Source organism: Simochromis diagramma, unplaced genomic scaffold (genome assembly GCF_900408965.1).
Source record: "Simochromis diagramma unplaced genomic scaffold, fSimDia1.1 OVJJ01000802.1, whole genome shotgun sequence".
NCBI lineage: Eukaryota > Metazoa > Chordata > Actinopteri > Cichliformes > Cichlidae > Simochromis > Simochromis diagramma.
Window position 1 is genome coordinate 5,766,004 of NW_024387492.1, and position 15,486 is coordinate 5,781,489.

At 42.5% G+C, this 15,486-nt stretch overlaps 3 protein-coding genes across 3 annotated transcripts; 1 reads left to right on the forward strand and 2 right to left on the reverse strand.

Moving 5' to 3' along the window:
* Window positions 1-219: 219 nt before the first annotated feature.
* On the reverse strand, window positions 220-3,648 carry pigh (phosphatidylinositol glycan anchor biosynthesis, class H). The gene is made up of 4 exons (XM_040017484.1): window positions 3,169-3,648; window positions 1,362-1,571; window positions 1,164-1,247; window positions 220-1,048 (listed from the first exon to the last, which is right to left on the reverse strand). Exons 1-4 carry the CDS (start codon window positions 3,343-3,345, stop codon window positions 974-976), a joined length of 546 nt encoding a protein of 181 aa, XP_039873418.1. The 5' UTR covers window positions 3,346-3,648; the 3' UTR covers window positions 220-973.
* A 725-nt stretch (window positions 3,649-4,373) lies between these two features.
* Window positions 4,374-9,127, forward strand: zfyve1 (zinc finger, FYVE domain containing 1). Its single transcript, XM_040017426.1, is given in 14 exon segments — window positions 4,374-4,548; window positions 4,843-5,348; window positions 5,437-5,680; window positions 5,784-6,044; window positions 6,148-6,362; window positions 6,452-6,558; window positions 6,694-6,802; window positions 6,884-6,981; window positions 7,138-7,153; window positions 7,155-7,256; window positions 7,591-7,761; window positions 7,931-8,111; window positions 8,225-8,338; window positions 8,433-9,127. Coding segments are annotated over 13 exon segments (2,331 nt in total). The 5' UTR covers window positions 4,374-4,548; window positions 4,843-4,868; the 3' UTR covers window positions 8,666-9,127.
* Window positions 9,128-10,230: 1,103 nt separating this feature from the next.
* wdr21 (WD repeat domain 21) lies at window positions 10,231-15,407 on the reverse strand. The gene is made up of 13 exons (XM_040017459.1): window positions 14,995-15,407; window positions 14,737-14,864; window positions 14,323-14,480; window positions 13,837-13,919; window positions 13,157-13,259; window positions 12,669-12,812; window positions 12,416-12,465; window positions 12,063-12,142; window positions 11,732-11,824; window positions 11,547-11,644; window positions 11,290-11,466; window positions 10,937-11,051; window positions 10,231-10,843 (listed from the first exon to the last, which is right to left on the reverse strand). Exons 1-13 carry the CDS (start codon window positions 15,087-15,089, stop codon window positions 10,635-10,637), a joined length of 1,533 nt encoding a protein of 510 aa, XP_039873393.1. The 5' UTR covers window positions 15,090-15,407; the 3' UTR covers window positions 10,231-10,634.
* Window positions 15,408-15,486: the final 79 nt, after the last annotated feature.

The window sequence follows — 15,486 nt, forward strand, 5'->3', positions numbered from 1 at the left end:
AGTAATTACAGTGTTACAGCTGCAGGATAAAAAGAATACAATTACTGCAATAACAATATATTGATTGTCATTCAGTTGATGAGGTAACCTTGAAAAACAGTTCTGAAAACAGGTCTGGTATGCCAACAGTGATATTTCAGACTTCAGTGGTAAACGTGACCTACTGTTCCTAAGAGATGAAGGTGCAAGTAGATATGAGGAAGTGAAAATACTTTTAGGAAAAGGGTGTAGATCTTTATTTTACACTTACACACACACACACACACACACACACACACACACAGTCCATCTTATACACATATACAACTGTTGCCTTATATAACTGTGCTCAGGCTTTTGTTTTCTCACAGAGATTATATTCAAAAGCAATTCATGGAAAAAAAAACAACAATGAGCCAACAAAGAACAGGACATGGTGTACATTTGAATCACTTGTAGAAACTGATGCGTGGACCCAAAAGTTTGTGAGTAGTGCTGCCCCCTAGTGGTAAAACTAAACAACTACAACTTTTAAAGATGAGCAAATGCTACCTATATGTATGTAATTAATGAATATTGGTTTGTTATATTCTATGAATTATTTTTTTTTTTTGGGGGGGGGGGACAAAAACAAATACACAAAAGAGTGTGCTAATGGTGCCAAAATACACAAACTTGTATCATTTGTGGAATTCTAAGCATATAAAAAAACTATAAGGTTAAATATTATTTTTATGATCTTACATTACAAGTTACATTTCAAGTTAAAGAATTTGGCTTTTTAGGTTTAAACAAGTAGTCAAGACCAGTGTTTTATTTATTTTAAATTAATCATGTAACACAGTACAACATTATGACACCATTATCCTTGAAAGCAAAACATTAAGAAATGCAATGTATATAAAATACACCTAAGATGTATTAACACAAACAAGGAAGAGGCTAAAAGAAAAACATGGTGAATGACCTCAGGTGTTCCTGTATGACATGTGCTTCATTGGCACTTTGAAAGAATCTCCTGACAGCTTTTGTAGACTTTCACCAAGCAGTTCAGCCTTGGCTTTGAACTCTAAAGGGAAAAAAATAGAGTTAATTAAAAACAGGTTCCTATGAATGACACCACATCAACAGCCCTGCAGGTAATCAAGTCACTAAACAGGCTCTTGAGATATGTTCATCCTCACCTGAAACAATGGCACAACACTTGACACTGCATTGGGCTCTGAGGGGTCCTTCAACAGTACACAGAGGTAGTAGATGATCTGATGCTGAAATAAAAGCATTAGACATTAATCCAATCTTCCATGGCAAACTGTAGAATAACTACATGAGAAAATGTCAACATGTCACACAAGTACAGAGGCACAGGTTCACCAACGCACCATGTAAATAGCTTCATTGATGACAATATCCTTGATCTTGCTCATCTCAATGAAAGTGGTTATCTCGCGGCCCGAGGCATAGCTGGAGGACACCTGGATGCCTAAGGAGCCAATGACGAGAAGGGACTCGTGGTCTACCTTCACAAAGTGGATGTGAAGCATCATGCCAACAAGGGTGACAAGAATAGCGCCAGACAGAACGGCAGTGTTCTGCAAGAGAGGAAAGGTATTAAATTAAAAATAATCATTGTAAATTAAAATAATATACAACCATTCAAAAGTACCTAATGCTAGCAACAGAATGACATTATATACAGAACATCTACATACTGAGTTGGAGAGCTAAACAAAACTTTGAGCGCACTTTTGCATGATGCCAATTTGCAGGATACTAATGGTGTGGCATCCAGTCTATTCTGAGTCCAACAGAAGAGGAAGAGGAAATGCTGATAGAGAGATATCCTAGTGAATGGATCAGAAAACAATGGCCGATGCACCTGAAAAGTGACTTTTATCACCCACTCCCGGAAAGAAACCACGCTCAGTTGGAAAGAACAGAAATGATGTGAAACAAAACAACAGTAAACATCCAACTATCTTTTCATCACTGGAAAAGTCTCAAAGTGTATATATATTTATTCTTATTCTTACTCTTCCTACATTTATTGTTGTTATTTTGCACTGAATGGAACTGGAGCCTCGTCATCTCGTCTCTCTATATACTGTACTGTAAATAGCAGAGATGACAATAAAGTTTACTTTAAATGATCACACTGGACGCTCACGTAACAAGCACAGCTTTGAACACAAAGAACCCAGAGCCATTTAAAAAAAAATGCTGCAAAATTACTGCACTAACTAAAAAAGTGCATCGTCTGGATCTTAGACCGGGCGACTAGATTGAGACTTTCTTGTAAAATACTGGCCCCTTGTGGTGGGAATTAGTGTTCAATTTTACAAATTCTGATTACAACAAGTATCTTTAAGAAAGAAAGAAAGAAAGAAAGAACTGTATTCTGCCTTCTTTTTGCTGCTCCGTTTAGGGGTCACCATAGCAGATCATCTGTCTCTATCAAACCCTATCCCGCCTATGTCACACCAATCCTCTTCATGTAAATCCATTAATCTTCTCTATGGTCTTCCTCATTTCCTCCTGCCTGCCAGCTCCATATTCAACATCCTTTATCTGATATATATGGTGGTGGTGGTTACCACTGTTCTCTTACAGCAAGAGGGTACCACCACCCTCCATCTGGAGGGGGCCTTACTGTGTGGAGTATGAATGTTCTCCCCATATCAGCGTGGGTTCTCTCCGGGTACTCAGACTTCCTCCCACAGTCCAAAAACATGCAATTAGTTGGGTTAGGTTAATTGGTGATTCTAAATTGCTCAGAGGTGTGAATATGAGAGCGAGTGGTTGTCTGTCTGTCTGTGTTAGCCCTACGACAGACTGCGGACCTATCCAGCACCCCCTGCGGCACTGAATTGGAAAAGTGGAAGCGAATGAATGGATTGATTGATGGATGGATGCGTCCGGGTCATGGTAGTCAAGGTAGCTTGGAAATATCACAATGTCTCTGTAAACATCAGTCTATGGACACTCCTGCCTGACCGTCATCATCGCAAACAAGAAGGGGCTCAGAGCAGATCCCTGATGCAATCCCACTCCACCTTGAAGCCACCTGCGGCTCCTACTGCACACCTCACCACTGCCTCGCTGTCCTCAGAAACTTTGCACCTCAACCCCACAGTGAGAAGGATTTGTCAGTAAATCTGCATCACTTTGGTCTCGCCTTCATCATCTTACCTGGGTGAAGAAGAACACTGCATATGCCAGAAGCCACACGGAGCAGGTGTATACCATCACTTTGCCCATGGACACTTTTGGGGAGCTGATAATGAACTCCCTGCAAAAGCTGGAGTGACTCTGACAGTCCAGAGAGATTGGTTTACCGCTAATGTCAGTGAAGGCTTCGTCTTCCATGACGACTGAACAGCGAAACAAGGTGAATGAGCATAAAAGACGAGTGATGACCTTTGTATGGTGTCAACGCGGTTACCCTGTCAAGTTAGCATCGAGCTAGCATTAGTTGTTAACTGCAAATAGACAGGGTCAGCAGCACATTAAGACAGGCGGTGATAAATTTATAACGATGACGAAAAAAGAAAGCTGCTTTAAATGAATTAAAAGGGAAAAATAGCTAAAGAGCTGAATTAAAGAGTCAACTACAACTGTAGTGGTGCCACAATCCATCCCCACTCATGTGGCTGCACTGTTTTTACACCGGGGTGTCCAGAAAGGGTGGGGGGCTCTCGCATACACAAAAGCAAAAGACCGCGAAAAAACTCGTTCATAAAACAACTACATGTACTTTAATGCATAGAACAACTTGTAAGTGTAACATTTATTATTCTTCGTTTGATATCAACGAGATACGTGTCAGTTTCAGCTTCTGTCTCCGTCTCAGCTTGTGCCTACGGCCCACGCTGGTGTAGAACAAAAGCAGACCCTATAGTCGCTGGAAAAAGCAAAGCATTCTGGGCAACGATTGATTTTTCGTCGATATCTCCGTCAATAACTCAAGCTGGTCCACAGCTTTCGTCAAACAGTCTGTAAAAGTCAAATGCGGGGTATACGTTGGTGTATGTGCCATAAACAGGTTACAAACAGCTCGTCTTTAGCAAGCGCTTTTCCATGTCACTTGCAAGGCCTTCGTTTCCCAAAATGCTTTGTGTTTCCGTGACTTTTGACCTCTGGATAAAAACAAGCCGATCAGCTGATGTAAAAGCAGCAACATCTACAGGGGTCTGACACAATAACAGCTTGCTAACTTTGCCCCCCCTCCAGCGTCAGCTCTCCGTGGCATTCGGCGGTATGGTGTTAGGTAGTGTACGTGTCCACTTTTAGACTGTGTCGATTCAGCAGGTTATTTAACGAGACAGCCGTCGGACTGGTAGCAACTGTTAGGTCAGTCGACTCAAAAGAAGGTTGTTTGTTTCAGGAGTGTCTCTTTGTGTGAATGCTGTTAGCTAATGACTCTTTACTACTGAGTTTGAATGCCTGTTTTTAGGCATTTCTAATGTATAGAACAGTGTGGGATACTCTCATGTAGAAAGTTAGCGTTACCAGAACAAGAAAACAGATGCCGGCCAGCTATTGTTAGCTACAGAGCTGTTGTGTCAAAAGGTAAACAAACTAGTCCGAGTTTTGTGTGTTTAATTTTGCTGTTTTAATAAACTGAATATCCCCATTTAAAAAGTAAGGAGAGAGAAAAGGGGCATGGATTGCTATCGTTTTGTTGACAGTACTGCTCATGAGTGAATTTGTTTTTGGGTTTTTTTCAGTATTTCAACAAAACAGGTTATCTGACATCTGGTTATATAGATTCACGAGACGGTGCCATAACCTTGTGCCCTCTCCTGCAGTGCTTTTGCCGTCCCAATTACCCACAGTAATCCTTTGTACTTGTTTTCACACCAGGGGATTCCTGACCTCACAGGTTTGAGATGAGTGGTCAAGGTCCAGCTGTAAACAAAGGAATGAGCACCATCCTGGTCTGTCAGGAGAGCTATGCCTGTGGGGGCTCGGACGAGGCTGTGTTTGAATGCGATGAGTGTGGCAGCTTGCAGTGTGCCCGCTGTGAACTGGAGCTACATCGGCAGGAGCGCATGAGGAATCACGACCGGGTTCGGGTCGCCTCGGGCCATGTTCCTTTCTGTGACTCCTGCAAAGGGGATGGCAGCTGCTCTGGGAGACTCAGAGCGGTGGTCCGCTGCCAGGGCTGTAAGATCAACCTGTGTTTGGATTGCCAAAAACGCACCCACGGGGGAGTCAACAAGAGGAAGCACCCTCTGGTATCTTACCCACCTGCCAAAGCTCCTCAAGAGAACAGTGTCAGTGCTGGGGAGAGTGAAATGGAAATCCTCAAATCCAAACTGGAGAAGGTGCGCAGCTTCCTGCTAGTGGATGAGAAGGAGGAAATGCAGGTAAGCACTTGTTGAGGTACTCGGTGTTTGATGGTGTTTTATTAATGATGCGTTACAACGGTTGAGCTGATCTTGTCTGCATTCTCAGGTGAAGGATGAGGAGGACTTTGTCTGCAGACTGGATTGTAGTCCAGATGAACTTCTCAAGGTGGTCTCCATTTTTGGGAACACTGGTGAGGGAAAATCCTACACCCTGAACCATACGTTCTTTCTTGGGAGAGAAGTGTTCAAGACGTCTCCCACTCAGGAGTCCTGCACTGTGGGTGTTTGGGCAGCTATGGACCCTCTGCATCGGGTTGTAGTCATCGATACAGAGGGACTGCTTGGAGCTGGTATGAAATTATTGATTTACTTAATATTATGAAACAAACGGGGGTAGAAGCAGGCAGGCATTCATGATTCTTTTTTTTTCTTTCTTTTTTTTAAACTCATCAGGGGCTAATCAGGGTCAGAGAACTCGGCTGCTCCTCAAGGTCCTGGCTATCTCTGATGTGGTAATCTACCGAACACACGCTGACCGTCTCCATGACGATCTCTTCAAGTTCCTTGGTGATGCATCAGATGCCTACCTGAAACATTTCACTAGAGAATTAAAGGCAACTACCAATCGCTGTGGTCTTGATGTACCGTTGTCCACCCTGGGCCCCGCGGTGATCATCTTCCACGAGACTGTCCACACCAATCTACTAGGATCAGGTACATCAAAGAAGTTTGTCTCATCTCAGTGTTTTTCAAAGATAAGCACACAAACCACCGCCTCAATACTTTGTCTCCATCTGTATGTGTACCCCGAATTTAGACGCGCCCTCAGAATCTGCTGAGCGCCTTATCCAGGAGCGTTTCAGGAAGCTGGGCTTATTTCCGGAAGCATTCAGCTCCATCCAGTACCGTGGGACTCGAACCTACAACCCTCCCACGGACTTCAGTGGTTTGCTCCGCAGCCTGGAGCAGCAGCTGGACAACAATACGACACGCTCGCCACGATCTGCCAGTGTCATCTTCAAGGCCCTGCAGGTAGCTGTGCTTACATTTAAGTATGTTTTGGCATAGCCAATGGAAATGTGTTTATACCTTTCTCATCTCCACCTGGGGCCTTCTTTCAGGCCCTGAGTGAGCGCTTCAGTGGGGAGATTCCAGATGAACATATGACCAGTAACTCCTTCTTTCCAGATGAATACTTTACCTGCTCCAGCATCTGCCTCAGTTGTGGGTGCGTGTCCCTGCTTTGCTAAAAAAAAATATCAAAAATACTTTAAGTCAGATTTCTACAGCATCATCACTGCCAGTACCTTTTACTTTTATTTATTTATACAAACTTGCTGACTTACTGGGCACCAACTTTCAGGTCAGGCTGTAAGAGGAGCATGAATCACCTAAAGGAAGGTCTTGACCATGAAGCCAAACATCGCTGCCGGTACTCTGCACAGTACGACAACCGCATCTACACATGCAAGGCAAGTACAAACATACATCTACGCCACATTTGAAGTATACCTGCTTGACAAGGTTCTGAGCAACTGTGCTGAACTTCTCAGGCCTGCTACGAAAGGGGAAAGGAAGTCATAGTGGTTCCCAAAACGACGGCCTCGTCTGACTCGCCGTGGTTTGGCTTGGCCATCTACGCTTGGTCAGGGTGAGTCCTGCGAGTATAGAATGATTTTTCATAAATATCTTCATATGTCCCTTTAAAGTTTATGAAAAATTGAGCACAGTTGATATAAAAAGTGTGTGGCACCTCTGGAATCTTTCCTCCCTGTGCTGAAACTGAGATGGTTTTGTCTTTTTACAGGTATGTCATTGAATGTTCCCAACTGTTCAGTGATCTACAGAAGCAGGCAGTACTGGTATGGAAACCAGGACCCAGTGGAAACAGTGGTCAGAACAGAAATCCAGCACATCTGGCCTGGGGTAAGGCCACGGTGAATTCATTTAAACCACTGAAATCTAAAAGCTCAGTTTTCGTTTGCTTTGAGTCGTATGAATTTGGCCACTATGAGGCGAGTGGCTTATACTGTATGTAAATATCCAGAAAAGTAACGTCGCATGTTCTCCTGGAACATGTTGATCTAAGCATAATTAGTCACAAGTCTGAATATAGCAGTGCAAACGCCAGCTGGTAAGGCAGGCATTGTATTTCTGTCAGCACTGTTGTCAGTATTTAGTGATAATTGTGAGGGACGCTTGTATAAACACAACTTCTATGGCGTACTGTAATTATGTGTTTTTACACCGTTCTTTGCAGTCTGATGGCTTTTTGAAAGACAACAACAACGCTGCTCAGAGGTTGTTGGACGGAGTCAAATACATTTCTCAGTCTGTGTCTGAACTCAGCGTCAAGCCTGCCAAAGCGGTCACTTCCTGGCTCACTGACCAAATTGCTCCTGCCTACTGGAAACCCAATTCCCTCATCCTGGTATGCAACCAATATTTAGCTAACTATATATAAGGAATCACAGGCCCAGAATGTGTAGTTGTGAATGAAACATCACTTGTGTAACTAAAACATTTTCTTGGTGATAGCCCATGTTCCTGTTATGTTACTGTTATGCCGATAAATCACATTACTTATTATTGTGCCGTAGAAATGTCATAAATGTGGGGAGGAGTTCCAGCCCAACGACACCAAGCACCACTGCCGTGCCTGCGGAGAGGGCTTCTGTGACGCCTGCTCCTCCAAAACCCGGCCGGTCCCTGAGAGGGGCTGGGGTCTTGCGCCTGTTAGGGTCTGTGATGCGTGTTTCCACAACAGAGGAATTCCAACTGGTACACAAATGAGTCTCTCTGTGGGAATTTAAGAGTGCGGTATTGTTTGCCGGGCTGGTTCAGGCGGTTTTAATGTTCACAACATGATATGATTTGATGTGTGCATGTTGTAGAGTTGCTGGACGCTGCGTTGGAGGAGGAGGGAGGCACCCTGATAGCGAGGAAGGTTGGAGAGGCTGTCCAGAACACTTTGGGGGCTGTAGTTGGTGCCATCGATATACCTCTTGGTAAGCATAGGATCTAAAAAATAATATAGCGAGCAAGAGAAACAACTTTACAAAAAACAAAAAAGAGTGAGAGAAATAAAAACTTTTTTTCCAGGCCTAGTGAAGGACGCAGCTCGGCCGGCCTACTGGGTGCCAGATCAGGACATCCACTCTTGTTGCGAGTGCCAAAGGGAGTTCTCACCACGTCTCTCCATCCACCACTGTCGCGCCTGTGGGCAGGGCGTGTGCGATGACTGCTCCCAGGAGCGGCGCCCCGTGCCGTCCCGTGGATGGGACCACCCCGTGAGGGTCTGCAACGGCTGCAACCAGAAAACAGGGGAACTCTAGCAGGACTCAATGGAGCAATTAAAGATGCCAGCGTTTGTGGAAACTGGAATCTGCGACATCTTGAGTCTAACAGGTTTCATTGGGGGTATTTTTGTTTTTCTGGATGCCTCTAGACTGTACAGGTGGAACTCGTTTATTATTTGTTAGTGCTGGCCTCATGTAACATCAGTCCATCGATCGCTTTTCTCTTTAATATGCCTATAATTTACACTGTGAAGACAGGCCAGAGCAAGGCTTGAATATTATAAGGACAGGAGAGAAAAATAACAGAGAGATGATCAAAGTGAGTTTTGTACAAGCTTGCTTACAAATGACTTCAGGTAAATTTCCATGTTGCTCTGTAGATCCGTTCAGATTTGTATTCTTGCACACTAATCCCTGCACACCCTCTATGTGATATGCTAGTACCATTAGCTCCTTTTGCCTGGTTTGGAGCTACATATTTAAGCCTTTTAAAAAAAATACAAGTACTGACCTGTTTTTTTTCTTTTTCATAGCATTTCCAGGTAATCATGTCTTATTAGTTCTAAAATGGTTTGTGCAGGTGATCTGGATGTAATATTTAGGACCAGCTTTAGATAGAACACCTCAAAAGTCATCAACCACATTGAATTCTGATCCCTTTCTTTTGAAATACTGAGGTAGATTACCTCTAATTCACCCCTGCTAGAGCTACTTTTCTTTCGTCTTGGCTTCACAGGGACTATATTAGATCATTATATCGGAAGCCACTGATGTACTGTAGCAGCAAGATGCATTCCAACATATATAATTCGTAATTACTACTTAAATAGTCCCATTGATTATTTGTGGTTGTTCGTGAATTTGAATGGGCAGATTTAAAACAAACAAAAAAAACAAGAACAGCCTTAATAATGCTGTCCATGTTAACTGTTTGAATTCTACTTAGTATGCACAGTACATATATGGGAAAAATGTTTACTTTAATAGGGAATTTTTTTTTTAATTGCCTCATTTTATTTTTAAATGTCATAACTGCGTATCAGGACAAATCTGACTAAGGTGGGATTCAATGCAACAGAAACTGCTTTATAGTGGCTGGATCACAGTAGGGACTTAACACAGTTGAGGTTTCAAACCATGTTTGGGGCTGGCCCCTCAAAACGGAGATCATTAGTAAGAGTAGTCTTTTACTGTCAGCTCAGGCTGCGTCGCTCTTCTTTGTCAGCAACATTCAAAGTTGCTTGTATTTCAACAGGACTGTACAGAGTATCTGACCTGATTACTATTAAATGAAGATGACACTTGATGCATTCAGGCTTTCTAATGAATATCTTGGTATTATGAGATTTGACTGTGTAAGATTTTTTTTTTTGTTTGTTTGTTTCTTGTTAACGAACTGGAAGAGTTGGTTTGCTTGTGATCAATCAGATAAGCTGAAATAACAGACTTCAACATGAATAATAGATTTATCCTGTCTCAAACAGAGATCAATGACTATAGATATCACATGGAACCAATCAATACCTTGTATTTATGTATGCTCATACATATGTATTAAACAGTGGAATCTTAAGGTGTCTGTGTATGGGTTGAATACAATGCAGTGGGATAAGGTTTTTAATAAACTTTACTGGGAATCAACAAAGACTATAAAACATGTTGATTTAGTAAACAAACAGTATCATCATTTTCAAATTTCAATCCCAGCACCCTTATTTCCAGTAACAATCAAGGTTAGGTGTGTTTAAAATAAGTGCACTTCTTCTGTAAAAAGAACAGTAAGGAAAACCGAACTGTACCGGTGTGCACATGTGAATGCAGCACTTCCATTTCCTTTTGGCACAAAAACACGATCATGTGTATGATGAGGCAACTCCCATGAAATTTAAAAGCAGTTCTTTGAGGTCACCACTTCAGTCTAAATTTAGTGTAAATGGTTGTCACATAACATCTTTACCCAGCCACACTCTCAAATACACAGTGATACAGCTGGCCTCAGCACTCCTCATTCTTGGTAGTCAGTGTTGTACGGGAAGTAATAGAGGTCGTGTTTGACAGCCATGAGCAGCCCGGGGAGGCCCCTGCTGCCACCCAGGTTAGATGAAAACACAACACTTGGGATCAAGTCGTTTGCGGCCGGGTGGGGTGATGGGATGGTTCTCAATAGATGACCGTCCTTAAGGCTCCATAACCTTGTGTAGCAATCCTGACCCACTGTAGAAAGGATGGTAAACATTGAAACTGCACGCAAAAAAGGTTTATACCAGTGAGAGTATTGAGTGTTGAGAGTGTTTTATCCTCTCCTACCTGCTAGCAAAAGCCCTTCCCACTCATTGACATGGATGGGAAGGTAGGCATGCTCGTTATGATGACCTTTGTACTCCTGCACTGGCTTTGTGCCTCGCACATCCCACAGCTTAATCTGCGAAGAAATTAGAAAACACACAAAGGCTCAACAGAACTATCCTTGAATTATTACCTTTTTCAAATCATTCCTTTCTGATATTTTCTACCACAGTTTGTCAGTATGGCCTGATGGTTCTGTGTTTACCAAGTCTTTCCGCATGAGGCTAAAACATAAGTAAAATACCTGTAATTAAGAACCTGAAAGTATTATCTGCTGTAAAAAGAAAATTAAAGAGTCAAGTCAAGAACCTGACCTGGCCCAGCATGTCAGCAGCCAGCAGGTAGTTCTCATCCTGCAGGACGCGTACAGAGGTGATGGCTGATTCTTGATGGAAGCGACTGGCCTTCCAGCTGTGATCTCTGCGGCCGCGCTGTCGGAGGTCGATGCTGAAGATCTCCCCCGATCTGCAACCGTTAAACAGGACAGGAACCTGTGGACGGAAAGGTGTATTTCTTTTGCTTGGTGTTCTTCCAGAGTGCTTCAACAACTTTAAAGTTACAAATGCCTCACCCTAAGGGCAAACTGCTGAGCCAGGACATCACTGCCGACGCTGTACGTCTGTGTTCTGCCCGTCTCTGCATCCTTCACAATCACTCTACGAGACAGGCCTGTCAACACACACATAAACATGATTATTTTAGATGTGTAATTTTCTCCTTTCTATAACGACAAAAATGTTTAGCTGCAGTACTAACCAGTGCTGAACGTCTTGTCAAACTGGGGGTTGAGGCACCAAGCACAAGACCAGGCTGAGGATATCTTAAAGCTGCACAGCATCCCAGGCTGATCTGAAGGAGTACAAGAAGTAAGAGGAGAAGGGTGTTGAGGGTAACGGGGAGGTACACAACAACAGCAAAACTGCTTTCAAAACATATTTCAAAATAAAAGTCTTCTAGAATAATAATTCCAAGACTGAAGAAGCTTCTTTGAATAGCATGTTTTACCATACTGCTACCTGGGTCCTTCACAAATGAACTACAGAAGGGCAATGTGACTGCTGCATATTGCGCAAGAACCCTGACAAACCTGGGTTGGAGTTGCTGAAGAGGGAAGCAGGAAGTAAACTCACGCAGCCAGGGGTGTCTGCTACTCCCACCAGACACAGCCTGATAGTTACTTCAGTCAAGGACATACAAGTTTCACCAAAACAGTGAAGAGATGACACGCTGTGACACAGGTGTGCACTTTATAGAGCTAAAATGTTACCATTTTGATGATAGTCACCAAGTGTATTCTTTTAGAAACAACAGCAGTATGAATCCACAAATAATGCAAATGAAAAGGACAACTTATAAGTGATCTTTGTTGCCAGGTTAAGCCCTTTATTTGAAGGTTAAGTGAACTAGAGTTAGAGCTCTAATTAAACTGTGGAAGGATACAACACATGAGAATCGGGGTAATTTACCGAAGCCCAGCAGATGGAATTGACCTGAAACATGTTAACCAGATCAGAGTGATTAATATTATTTAAACAGACCAAATGTTTGTAGACACATCATAAAAACAGGCTCCAAGATAAATGTGAGTTAATTAATTTTTATTTCCTGCAGTGTACTAAATAGAAACTACAAAAATGCAAACATATTCTTTGTATTCAGGGAGGGTCTTTTATCTCCAAAGAAATGCTCCTACCTTCCGATTAGTGAAGTAGAGGTTATCACACATTTCCACAGACAGAGACCCCTTGCTGCTGCTGCTGAAGTTCATGATGCCATACTTGCAGCCGCCATGAGAGACATCGTTGACTGTGAACACTCGCTCACACGCCGAATCCCCCTGAAAAAGAAACGGCAACAAAGAAACAAAGCGTATGCACATCATCAAGTACAGATAGAGGCCATTTTTAAAGGTAACCTACTGTGTTCATTTCCAGCAATTAAGAAAAAAAAAAGGACTCTAACGTCAACGTTTAACATTCAAAACAATCTTTTTTGTTGTTGTTGTTTTTTTTTTTTTTGTTTTGTTTTTTTAAAAATCATACACAGGGCCTTGGTGGACCCAAATCATCCTCTGGATGAAGCAAACTGTTCTTACTCCCTCTCTCTCCCTTGAAACCAACTATAACAAACATTTATTCTATTGAAACATGTGTTTTGCACTGTGTTTGTGTGTGTTCTCACCACTATGAGTCTGAAGTTGTCAGTGTTCGAGATGCTGTTGTCTGTGCTCTGGATCTCTAGTTTGTGGCGTCTCATTTCACTGACCTTCACCTCATGGACGAGCCTGGAGACAAACAGTAAATGGCCTGTATTTGTATAGCGCTTTACTTAGTCCCTAAGGACCCCAAAGCGCTCTACACTACATTCAGTCATTCACCCATTCACACACACAACAGTAACCATAGTAACAGACTAGCACTGTCTGCAGACAATCTACTAACCCAGGATAATTGATACACTTTTCTCTTAGCTTTCTGACAGTGTCTCTGTAGTAATTTATGTATTTATTTAGACAGTTTGCCTGTAGCATAAAAAGAACTAGAAACTTCCTCATATGCATTTCATTACTTTTTGTTTTTCCATTTATTCATATCATTCCCAGTGATGCAGAGTATTTTCTTTGACTGCATTTATGCATGTTTCTCCATCTTTTTATTACCATTTAAAATAACTTGTCTAAATAGATTAGCATCATTATTAGTGGCCAGCAAAGCTCAGAAGAAAAGTCACTCTACACATGCAGAACTGATTAGCGTTAAAGTTTCTCTTTGTTTCCCATAATCCGTTACAGCTGTGGCTAGGACACGGGAAAAACAGTGTTATGTTGAGTTTTGCGTGCCTGCAGGGCTGTGACACAGTACCTGCAATAGGAGTGCTCAGGTAATACACCTAGATGTCGTTTCTGAAGTAGCAGCGAAGTGTTTAGTCCTTTTCTTGGTGCTTTCTGTAAATGAAAAGGAAAATATGCGTACATGTTTACGACCAAGGTTTCTTTCTTTACAACTTCTTAAACATTTATGTCCCGGATTGAAGAAAAGCATGTGCTTCTGCTAAGATCAACTGTGATCTCAAGTGTTTTATTCCTACACAGTTTGCAGTTGTGCTCTAATGCTGTACTGTGATGATGTCATTACAGCTGCTGCCATAGCCATAATCCTTTAGTACACTGCATGAGGTTTATGGTAAGCTTTCATCTAGAGGGCATAACTTTAGCATATCAGATGACTGTGTCTGTCTACAGCAACAGGAAAAAGCTTAATGGAATCTTAAAGAATAAATATGATAAAAATGCTAAAAGACAAAGAAGATTAAAAAGATTTGCCCACCACCCTTGATGACAGACTTACTTTTCTTGTTTTTTCATCTTCTGCCAACATCTTGTTCCTCTCCTTCTCTCTTTCTTTTTGTTGTAGCTGCTCTCTGGTTAGTGGGTTACAGTTGTTGTGCCCGGGCAACAGCCGGAAGTAACGGTTTTTCTCTGGGTCAAAATAGAAACCTGGCAGCTCTGGCAGGAGAAAAGGAGGCAAAAATTAGGCTTGTGCATCTTTCATTGCATCTATTTGATTTTCCAAGTGTACAACAAGAATTTTCCTGTCAATATCCTTCTACTTTAAGTGCTCCTGGACAAGACACTGCATGTAAAACTACTGTTTATGTACATATGTGTTCAATTTAAGTGTTGTGCTCTTCTGATACCTTTAATAATAAGAAATGGGGGCTTCCAACGCAAACGTGCACTTTCAATGCTGTACGTTACTGACCTGGTGCAGCACTGCTGGCCTTAGAAGAAGACGAGGAAGGCAAGGAAGAAGAGGAATGTGAGGCAGGTTGGTTAGCATGGTGCTTCTGAGATGGTCTGTGTGAGGGCCCTGCATCATCACGTTCATACCTTTGAACAGGAAACGCACACACACAACAATGATACTGACATACTGATCACTGTCATTACAAACACTGTATTCTAGTATGGCACATGCTCCATACTTTAACGTGATATAAGTGTCATTTAACGTAGCTACCACTGCTGTCGGTTTCCTCGGTGCCATCCACGGCGCTGACCAGCACCTTGTCGCGTGTGCGGTCGCTGTCCTTCTCGCCAGTTCCACTTCCTCATTTCTTATGGTTCGGTCTAGAAGTAAAATGGTCCTGACGGCGTGTTGCTTTTCATTCACTTCTCTGTGTTTGGCAGTCCAGGTGTTTACAGGCAGATTACCATCAACACCGTTGGGCTAACGTTAGCTGCACATCTTTCTACACACGTTTTGACACGTTTGCTGGACATTCACCATCGATTAAAGTAAACGACGTATTTATAGGTCGATAAACAAACTTTGAGTTGATACTGTGCTGGGTTTACCTTCTTAATAACATGGCACTAACGTGAAAGTAAATAGTCACTAGCTAGCTAACTCCCGTGTAGTAACGTCCAGCCACGCCATCCCCGCCTCCACACGGCGTTCATTGGTCCATTGAAAACAATAATGTCTGACGTTCTAGACAGCTATTGGTGA